At 45.4% G+C, this 11225-nt stretch overlaps 1 protein-coding gene and 1 pseudogene across 1 annotated transcript; one reads left to right on the top strand and one right to left on the bottom strand.

Annotated features, from left to right (window-relative positions):
- Positions 1 to 1265: 1265 nt before the first annotated feature.
- LOC123163128 (uncharacterized) lies at positions 1266 to 5314 on the top strand. The gene is made up of 3 exons (XM_044580892.1): positions 1266 to 1624; positions 2364 to 2538; positions 3918 to 5314. Exons 2-3 carry the CDS (start codon positions 2381 to 2383, stop codon positions 4966 to 4968), a joined length of 1209 nt encoding a protein of 402 aa, XP_044436827.1. The 5' UTR covers positions 1266 to 1624; positions 2364 to 2380; the 3' UTR covers positions 4969 to 5314.
- A 2729-nt stretch (positions 5315 to 8043) lies between these two features.
- LOC123161287 (uncharacterized) lies at positions 8044 to 10251 on the bottom strand (annotated as a pseudogene).
- Positions 10252 to 11225: the final 974 nt, after the last annotated feature.

Raw genomic sequence — 11225 nt, 5'->3', positions numbered from 1 at the left:
CCCCTTCAGATCCCCTTCACTCACTGACTTTGAGATGAGAGCAGACAAGGCGTCAGCAACAAATAGGAAGAGGAATGGGGAGAGTGGATCACCTTGCCGAAGACCCCTGGAAGGGGTAAAACCATGCAGCAATTTCCCATTAAATTTGACAGAGTATTTCACAGACTTAACACAAGCCATAATCCAAGAAATCCATAGAGCTGAAAACCCCCATTTAGACAACGCTTGCTCCAAAAAATCCCAATCCACACGATCATACGCCTTCGAGAGATCAAGTTTATATGCACACGCAGCCGGCTCATTGTGCTTCATAGACTGAATATGGTGAATGCACTCAAACGCTATTATAGAGTTGTCAGAAATAAGGCGACCAGGCACAAACGCGCTCTGATTTTCAGAAATGAGATCCGATAACATTGGTCCAAGGTGATTCACCAAGCATTTTGACACAATTTTATAAACAACATTACACAAGCTTATCGGCCTAAAATCCTTTAGCTCCTTTGGATGTGGAACCTTCGGAATTAGGACTATAGCAGTGTGGTTCACTCCATCCGGCATTATCCCAGTCTTAAAAAATTCCAACACAGCAGCCACTATTTCAGTTTTCATCACAGCCCAATTACGCTGGTAAAATCTAGCCGGAAATCCATCGGTCCCAGGTGCTTTCAGAGGTCCGATTTGGAACAAGGCATTCAAAATTTCCTCTTCTGTAAACTGAGCACACAAACTATCATTCATAGCTTGTGTTACCTTTGGCATGATCCCTTACATCACACCCGTGGACTCCAGAGTAGGGTCCTTTGTGAACACTTCTTTAAAGTACGACGTAGCCATCAGCTCCATGTCCGATGGCTTGGTAGCTTAGCGCTTGATGGAATCTACTTGACTTTTTTTTTGCGGGGTAGGATCTACTTGACTTGATGTAGTAGTTTATGGGTTTGCGGGTTCGCGGGTATGGGATCTTCCCGTACCTGCACCCGCCTTATCCGATGGGTGTAATTTTTTTTCATTTGAAAATTCATGGGTATTTTTTGTCCTAATGGGGTTTTTACCCGCCGGGTTCGCAGGTAGTGGGCACCCATCGAACATTGCCATGTTGACTTCTACGGATCGATCTCGTTTTTTTTTTAGGCAAATTACAGATCGATCTCGTGGGCATCAGCCATGGGCGGGCGGACGCAGGGGACGGGCCGGGTGGGCTGTGGCCCACCCAGAATTTTGGGAAAATTGTGAGTGAGGTATTCCGAATGTTGGTGGCCCAATGACCCAGCTTCTGTCCACAACCCGAGCGTCGAGCAACTCCACAGCGAGATGGAGATGAAGACCTAGGTCTGGCGGCCGCCCCTCCCCAGATCCCCCCGCCGACTCGCCGTCTCGACCTCTCCCCAGATCCCCCCGCCGACTCGCCGTCTCGACCTCTCCCCGGCTCCCCCCGCCGCCTGTTGCTGAGCTCCTAGCCTCCCGCGGTCCCGCTACGATCCACATAGATAGGGGATTGGGGAACCCTCGCGGATCGGGAGAGAGGAACGCACGGGGACACCGCCGATCACGCGAGAGGAAACGCACCGGGCCGCCGCCGCCGCCGCCTCTGTCTGGGTTCAGCGATCAGTTCTGCCCATCGGTATGCCCTTCAACTCCTCCCCATCCCCTCCTCTCCTATCTTCCTCTCCCCCGCGCCGACTCCCCCCTCCCCTCCAAGCCACGCCCCAGCACCGTCCCAACGCTGCCATCTCTTGATGTCGAGCAGATGCACCACGACGCTGCCGCCATCATGGTCGCCCCCGGCGGCCGGAGCTAGCTCCGCATCCCCTCCCTGCCGTTTGGATCTTCCCCTTCCTCGTCTTCCCCAGCAGCTAGACCGAGCGACGCAGCTCCCAGGTCGTCCAGGTCCAGGAGGCAGCAGCACGCCGGCCCTTTCCTCCATCAGAAGCTCTCCTCCAGCAGCACAAGACCAGCCTCCCCCGTTCCCCCAGCAGTAGCAGTAGCTCGGCCGCCACCCCTCCCTCTGCATCTTAAAGGATTAATCGCTTCTGTCCATTACTACTGTATTGTTTTTGCATAACATGAAATATAATACCGTTTAGATCACTACTTTAGTTATCTAAACGCTCTTGGAGTAGTTTACAATATTTATAGTGCTAGAATCTCGGATTTACAAAAAAGCTGGTGGATAAATGGTCGACCGATAAGCGATTTATCTCTATTTTGAGGCTGGCTGATAAGTTAACGATTAGTGATATCCTGATCATTATTCTCTCAGCAAAGTAAATCTTGTTTTTTATTCAACTTGCACCTATGGTTTATTTTTCAACAGCATGTTCTGTTCAAGGATTTTAATAATTTGCATATGTCTTTTTCAGATACCTGTCTTGTAACCATGAGAGGCAGCATCTTATACTCTTCATTTCGGAGGATTTCCCAGGGCCACCCACCCAAGTCCAGTGGATTTCACAGGTCATCTCCACTGGCTGCTCAGAGGTTTGGGCGGTCCAAAAGATGGATTGCTACATCCGATGGTTTACCCGGTGAAAAGATGTAAGTTCCCGACCAATGATTATTTGTAATTCTTTCACCTCTTGTAATTTCCTTGTAAAGCAGTTAGGAAGTTGTGTTTAGAGTTCATCTAGACATGATTCTTAGTTCTTAATATTGTAAAAGTGCGTTTACAGCAGCTGATAATAGCATGAAACAAACCTGCAATAGCAGATTAGTTCTATAAATATGCATTCTGCAGTTTCAACAAATCTGTAACCATTATGGAGACATAGAGCTGAACAAAGCAGAGAGCATGGCAAGCGCTGCTTATGAAGCCAATAAATGCCTAGAATTATGTTTGCTAGTTCTAAAATACAGAATATTATCACTCTTGAAATGGTTAAAATAGTAGGGAAGGAACTAACAAGTCCATGCTAATTGCAGGCTCACTTCCTTTGCTACAGATCACTGTATGTAGGCCCTAAGTATATGTCCCATGTCTGTCCAAAATTCAAAATGTATTTCATTTTAGATGTGTTAGTATCAAAGATCGAGTTACAAAAATGGGCGTGGCATTAGAGGGTACTGATTTTTTTTCATATGTGTACGGACTGCTAACTGGAAGAGTTATCGATATATGACATGGATCGTGCAATAAGAAATCGTAGCAACTTTTCTTTTCCTTGCCTAAGGTCTCCACTTTTTAATGGAATAAATTTCATTCTACATTAGTTTGTACAAGTCTGTTTTGACATCAATTGTAATGTATGCAGTTCAGTTCTGCTTGAATATAACAACGGTTTCCATAATGCATGCCTTTTTACTTCTATGCAATCTCATAGATTACCAAGAATTAGTCATTGTACTAGAACTGTGCACTGCTTGTTACTAGAACTGTGCATTGCAGACTCACTTCCTTTGCTACAAATCACTGTATTTAGGCCATAAGTATGTCCCCTCTCTGTCCAAAATTCAAAACATATTTCATTTTAGATGTGTTATAAGAGAGTATCAAAGATCAAGTTGCAAAAATGGGTGTGGCATTAGAGGGTACTGATTTTTCTTTCACATGTGTACGGACTGCTAACTGGAAGAGTTATCGATATATGACATGGGTCGTGCAATAAGAAATCATAGCAACTTTTTTTTCCTTGCCCACGGTCTCCACTTTTTAATGGAATAAATTTCATTCTACATTAGTTTGTACAAGTCTGTTTTGACATCAATTGTAATATATGCAGTTCAGTCCTGCTTGAATATAACAGCGTTTCCATAATGCAAGCCTTTTTACCTCTATGCAATCTCATAGATTACCTAGAATTAGTCATTGTACTAGAACTGTGCACTGCTTGTTACTAGAACTGTGCATTGCTGACTCACTTCCTTTGCTAAAGGATTATAATTTGTGTATAACTTCTTTGTTTTTCTGTTCTATACAGGATGCTTGTGAATGATTTAGTTTGCCCGGTCAAGTATTTCACGGAGGAAGTTCCACTGCTTGAACCCTTAGACGACAATATTCTCTTGAAGACCGTTGGAGGACCCAGAGGAAAGACACTGGTTGCATGGAAAGCAGGGAAAACCATCAGAAGTCTGCCAGAGCTGATTGCAGCATATCAATTGCGTGGATGTACACTGGGCAACCGTCTCCGGTTAGAGAACTTAAAGATTTCTCGGTCTTCAGGGAGGTTTGTTCTTATAGACACTTCAGAAATTGGTCCAACTGAGAAGAAGGGAAGCTTCATACAGGACTGGAACCTGGGTGGAGATGTCCTTGATACGATTGCTAGGAGAGTTCTGGGTGTGGGTACCCCTTACCCCAAGGACCTTGAGAAATACATCAACAATATGCGGTCAGCGGAACCTAAGCTTTGGCGTCTTCTCTACAATTCATTGTTTTTATCCCCAGAAGCCCGCTATTGGCTAAGAGTCTATGTTAATCAGATGTCCCGAGAAGACTTCAAATCCCTCTCCAGAGGCATGAAGCATAAGATGCAAAAGTTCTTTGGGGAGCTACCTTATCAAGGAGGAGAGGAGGATGAGGGCTCGCTGAAATGGCTGTCAAAAAACGAGGAATTCATCCGTGCTACGCTCGCTGAGTCAAGGAAGGATGCTCAAAATAGGGTTACTGGTCCTAACTATCTGAGCACTGAGGAGGCCAGGAAGAGAGACTTGGGTAGATGGCTGGTCTGTGTCAACCGCGACGGTTTGACACATGGGACGAGAACCAAGGCGGAGCACCTGAAAGATATCAAAAGAAATATGCTCACTGCACAAAACATATCGCAGCTGCTACACGTGGAGTTTGATGAGCTGGACCAGGAATACATTGATCTGTGCGGCGAGGATAATGGGCTGCGGGAGCTCCTCAGCATCGAAGGGATATTCTTCGAGACCCCAGAGACCTGGAGGACTGCCATTGAAGCACTTGAGAAGGATATTCAGGCAGTGCGGGAACTAAAAGAGAAGAATTTGGTGCTGCTGACATAGGCATCAACAGCCGAAGCGGTGGTGCTCCATTTTGTCAGGTTTCTAGGACAAGTGGCTGGAATGTCATACTGCTGGTTTGCTTTGTCTTCGAAATGTTTGGGATAGTACCACTTTGTTGTCGTTGTAGTGCTGATATTTCCTGCTGTAGCTGTTTGTAGGCTGGTTACCTGCATGTGTTCCTCGAGTTGTCTGATAACCGGCGCACATTGTGGTTGCTGCTACTTGCTGCGTTGTGTCTTTGTGTGGTATCTTACTGGAGTTGAGATGTTATCTGTTGCGTTGTGTCTTCGACCTATTGTAACAGGAAGGCGAGGAGCACAAAGTGCGGTGGTGCTCCATTTTGTCAGGTTTCTAGGACACTGTTGTCTAGGGTCATCATTTTTGTGTCTATGAGACTGCTGAGTTGTGCGCAACCTCTGGTCCATGTGGTTTGATGAGTAGCTCTCTTTGTGTTACTCCGGGTGGGCGCTGAGTTGTGCGAAACCTCTGCTCCATGTGGTTTGATGAGTTTGGCTACAGCTCTTTTGTGTTACTCCCTCCGTTCCTAAATACAAGTCCTTTTAGAGATTCTACTATGGACTACATACGGATGTATATAGACATATTTTAAAGTGTAGAGTCACTCATTTTGCTCTGTATGTAGTCCCTTATTGGAATCTCTAAAAAGACTTGTATTTAGAAACGGAGAGACTACTTATTTGCAGGTGAAGATTTGAAGGGATTCCAATGACAAGTCTTATCTGCTACTCCCTCCGTCCCATAATATACAAACAGTACAAGTATGCCTAAACAAGTCTCTTGTTGTGCTGCTTCTCATGCCATTGAATAAGACAGTTGTTACAAAACACGGTAGGCATTTGTACCAACATTAATAATACCAACAGTAGGCATTTGTACCAACATTTGTAATATGGTGCCTTTACCAGGAAAAAAAAATGTAATATGCTGCCAAGCATTCATACATCAGAACCTAAAGCTGGCAGATGCATGGTAAACTTGGACAAGAAAAGGAAGTGATGAAAATATGAGATACTTACCCTCAAAACATGGTTGATTTGAGATTGAATAAACATAGCCTTCAGCTCCTTAGCTTTCGCACACAAGTCAGCCATACTATCATTGTTGACAAGCCAGTTCCAGGAAGTTCATTGTGTTACTCCCTCCTTCCATCTATATAGGGCCTAATGCGTTTTTCAAGACCGTCTTTGACTGTTGATAAAATTAATACTACATGACATGCATAATGTGAAAATTATATCATTGAAAGCTCCTTTCACATACGAATTTGATGATGTGCTTTGTGTAAGTTGCATGTCATATATTATTGCTCTAATATTTGGTCAAAGTTAACCTCGAAAAACACATTAGGCCCTATATAGATGGAAGGAGGGAGTACTTACGGTTGAACATTGATAAAGCTGCCAGCTGCTAGAGGGACTCTTCAAATAGCGCTGATATTCACACAACAGAATTTCCAAACATAAAGGTATTTGTTTATCTCTAATTTTAAATTGACACTTGCGCTGTATTTTTTTTCTCTCCACTATGTTGAGCTAATCCATGCTATCATGTTATTAATGTGTACTAGGAAAATTGTCCGTGCGTTGCAACGGGAAATACATTGTGAAAATGTAAAGGAAAGCATGAAAAGATGATTTGTTGCATCACGTACAACGACGTGACATCGCATGTGTCATTGCTTACAATCTTTCATCGGCTCATCAGTGGCCGAGCTTGAAAGAAAAGCTGGGCGGGCCGAGCGAAAGGAAAAACACAATTTTTTTAGGCATTACTCACTAATTCATACCTTGCCTATTGGTACGCATAGCAAATGAGTTACATGGTTACATTTACTGTCAGCAGAATGGTTCAGAATAAAGATAGTCTGATGACATAGAAAGGTAAATAGGTTGTAGAGCAACCCCATTTTCACTGAACCGCCATGAAGTGCATTGAACAAATATTGTACGAGATTGTAGGACAAACATCGATGCTCCAGTGTTAGACTCAGCCCAACAGTACTATTATCTTTTGACGGAAAAACACCATCACTAATAACAGGCGGAAAAAACCGTTACTAATAACAGGCAGATGCATTCATGATGCAACAACAACAACAACAACAACAACAACAACAACAACAACAACAAAGCCTTTAGTCCCAAACAAGTTGGGGTAGGCTAGAGGTGAAACCCATAAGATCTCGCAACCAACTCATGGCTCTGGCACATGGATAGCAAGCTTCCACGCACCCCTGTCCATAGCTAGCTCTTTGTCGATACTCCAATCTTTCAGGTCTCTCTTAACGGACTCCTCCCATGTCAAATTCGGTCGACCCCGCCCTCTCTTGACATTCTCCGCACGCTTTAGCCGTCCGCTATGCACTGGAGCTTCTGGAGGCCTTCGCTGAATATGCCCAAACCATCTCAGACGATGTTGGACAAGCTTCTCCTCAATTGGTGCTACCCCAACTCTATCTCGTATATCATCATTCCGGACTCGATCCTTCCTCGTGTGGCCACACATCCATCTCAACCTACGCATCTCCGCTACACCTAATTGTTGAACATGTCGCCTTTTAGTCGGCCAACACTCCGTGCCATACAACATTGCGGGTCGAACCGCCGTCCTGTAGAACTTGCCTTTTAGCTTTTGTGGCACTCTCTTGTCACATAGAATGCCAGAAGCTTGGCGCCACTTCATCCATCCGGCTTTGATTCGATGGTTCACATCTTCATCAATACCCCCATCCTCCTGCAACATTGACCCCAAATACCGAAAGGTGTCCTTCCGAGGTACCACATGGCCATCAAGGCTAACCTCCTCCTCCTCACACCTAGTAGTACTGAAACCGCACATCATGTACTCGGTTTTAGTTCTACTAAGCCTAAACCCTTTCAATTCCAAGGTTTGTCTCCATAACTCTAACTTCCCATTTACCCCCGTCCGACTATCGTCAACTAGCACCACATCATCCGCAAAGAGCATACACCATGGGATATCTCCTTGTATATCCCTTGTAACCTCATCCATCACCAATGCAAAAAGATAAGGGCTCAAAGCTGACCCCTGATGCAGTCCTATCTTAATCGGGAAGTCATCGGTGTCGACATCACTTGTTCGAACACTTGTCACAACATTATCGTACATGTCCTTGATGAGGGTAATGTACTTTGCTGGAACTTTGTGTTTCTCCAAGGCCCACCACATGACATTCCGCGGTATCTTATCATAGGCCTTCTCCAAGTCAATGAACATCATATGCAAGTCCTTCTTTTGCTCCCTATATCTCTCCATAAGTTGTCGTACCAAGAAAATGGCTTCCATGGTCGACCTCCCAGGCATGAAACCAAACTGATTTTTGGTCACGCTTGTCATTCTTCTTAAGCGGTGCTCAATGACTCTCTCCCATAGCTTCATTGTATGGCTCATCAGCTTAATTCCACGGTAATTAGTACAACTCTGAACATCCCCCTTGTTCTTGAAGATTGGTACTAATATACTCCGTCTCCATTCTTCTGGCATCTTGTTTGCCCGAAAAATGAGGTTGAAAAGCTTGGTTAGCCATACTATCGCTATGTCCCCAAGACCTTTCCACACCTCAATGGGGATACAATCAGGGCCCATCGCCTTGCCTCCTTTCATCCTTTTTAAAGCCTCCTTCACCTCAGACTCCTGGATGCGCCGCACAAAACGCATGCTGGTCTCATCAAAGGGGTCGTCCAGTTCAATGGTAGAACTCTCATTCTCCCCATTGAACAGCTTGTCGAAGTACTCCCGCCATCTATGCTTAATCTCCTCGTCCTTCACCAAGAGTTGGCCTGCTCCGTCCTTGATGCATTTGACTTGGCCAATATCTCTCGTCTTCCTCTCCCGGATCTTAGCCATCTTATAGATGTCCCTTTCACCTTCCTTCGTGCCTAACCGTTGGTAGAGGTCCTCATATGCCCGACCCCTTGCTTCACCAACAGCTCGCTTTGCGGCCTTCTTCGCCATCTTGTACTTCTCTATGTTGTCTGCACTCCTATCCAGGTATAGGCGTCTGAAGCAATCTTTCTTCTCTTTAATCGCCTTCTGGACATCATCATTCCACCACCAGGTATCCTTATCTTCGCTTCTCCTTCCCCTGGACACTCCAAACTCCTTCGAGGCCACCTTACGAATGCAAGTCGCCATCTTCATCCACACATTGTCCGCATCCCCTCCTTCCTCCCAAGGGCCCTCCTTAATTACCCTCTCCTTGAACACCTGAGCTACCTCCCCCTTGAGCTTCCACCACTTCGTTCTAGCGACTTTGGCACGCTTATCCCGCTGGACACGAATCCGAAAGCGGAAGTCAGCAACCACCAGCTTATGCTGGGGTACAACACTCTCTCCAGGTATCACCTTACAGTCTAGGCACGCACGTCTATCTTCTCTTCTCGAGAGGATGAAATCAATCTGACTAGAGTGTTGGCCACTAGTAAAAGTCACCAGATGTGATTCTCTCTTTCTAAAGAGGGTGTTAGCTACAATCATGTTGTAGGCTAGAGCAAAGCTTAAGACATCTTCTCCTTCTTGATTCCTGATGCCATAGCCAAAGCCCCCATGCGCCCCTTCAAAACCTGTGTTAGATTTACCCACGTGGCCATTGAGGTCTCCTCCTATGAAGAGCTTCTCACCAATCGGTACACTCCTAACCATGTCTTCCAAGCCTTCCCAGAACTCCCTCTTGGTGTTCTCATTGTGGCCTACTTGCGGGGCATACGCGCTGATAACATTGAGAACCAAGTCCTCAACTACCAGCTTGACCAGGATAATCCGGTCCCCACGTCTCTTGACGTCTACCACTCCATACTTGAGGCTCTTGTTGATCAAGATGCCTACGCCATTTCTGTTTGCAGCCGTCCCCGTGTACCACAGCTTGAAGCCGGTATCCTCCACCTCCTTCGCCTTCTGTCCTCTCCATTTGGTTTCTTGGACGCAAAGGATATCAACACCTCTCCTCACTGCTGCATCAACTAGCTCCCGAAGCTTCCCTGTCAGAGACCCTACGTTCCAGCTACCTAAGCGAATCCTCCTAGGCTCGGCTAGCTTCCTTACCCTCCGCACTCGTCGAGTCAAATGCGAAGACCCTTGCTCATTTTCCACTACATCCGGGCGCCGATGTAGCGCGCCACTAAGGATGCGATGACCCGATCCTCGCTCACTTGCCACCATATCCGGATCAAGATACGGCGCGCCACTTGAGGGGTGACGGCCCGGCCCTTGCCCATTTTCCACCACACCCGGGTTCCGATGTGGCGCGTCGCTGAGAGGGTTACGCCCCAACGAATTTTTTTTGGGTTTCATCTCCATAAGAGTGGCTGAGTTTTTACGTTGGCTCGCCAAGCCTATCACAACCCTCCTCCTTTACCCGGGCTTGGGACCGGCTATGTTGAGACAACATAGGCGGAGTTGCATTCATGATGCAAAATTTTAAAATCTACAATCATCATTTATTTTAGAAAAACAGAGTAGCATATCTGTACTTCGGAGTTTCAAGCTCAGAACCTTCAAATTCCACGAATCAAATGTATAACTGACAATCAACAAAGTTATCGGATGACTGACAAGTCGGGATTTGGTAATTTTACCTCTTTGATCGAGCTATACATAATCTCCATATGCACATTCTCGTCAATCTGCACGCATGCAAAATAATCCCAAATATCATCCACCCAACAAAAATCTGCAGTAATAGTACCCGCGCTTTCATCGAGGATTAATCCGTCACCAAGGATCCCAACTCCACTGCCCAGGCGGCACAACACGAGGAGAGCAGGCGTCGATGCGCCTATGGCACGGAGGTTGGCAGTCGCCACAAGGACAGGGGAGAAATAAAATAAAATTATTTCTTTCTTCCATACTACAACTACAAACATCAAAGTCGATAGTGGTGTGTAAATAGTAGGCGTCCAAGGTTGAATTTGTTCATTTTGGAAACAATTTCATGCAAGCAAAGGCCATGAATAGCTCTTAAATTTGTTGGAACTTGCTACAACCAGTGTACATAAGTAAACATGAAAGACAATTGATAAACATGGGAAAGAAAATCAAATCAGAATCAATTTTTTTTATATAGACTGACCTGGACTATGTGACTATGTGGTGGTTCTTGAAGTCGGCAGGAGTTAACATATGCTTATTTCCATGCATATCAGGACATTATTGGTGATTTTAGTCGTAAACAAGCCCATATCATTTTGCGATTGGTAATTCTTAATAGTTAGCACTTC

Source organism: Triticum aestivum, chromosome 7B (genome assembly GCF_018294505.1).
Source record: "Triticum aestivum cultivar Chinese Spring chromosome 7B, IWGSC CS RefSeq v2.1, whole genome shotgun sequence".
Lineage (NCBI taxonomy): Eukaryota > Viridiplantae > Streptophyta > Magnoliopsida > Poales > Poaceae > Triticum > Triticum aestivum.
The sequence above is the reverse complement of the archived record's forward strand: the minus strand, read 5'-3'. Positions and strand labels throughout refer to the sequence as shown.

Excerpts from the sequence above, each read along its gene's own strand:
- LOC123163128 (XM_044580892.1), top strand. The coding sequence starts at position 2,381 with ATGAGAGGCAGCATCTTATACTCTTCATTTCGGAGGATTTCCCAGGGC. Across the intron at positions 2,539-3,917 it reads GGTTTACCCGGTGAAAAGAT|GATGCTTGTGAATGATTTAG; the intron begins GTAAGTTCCCGA and ends TGTTCTATACAG.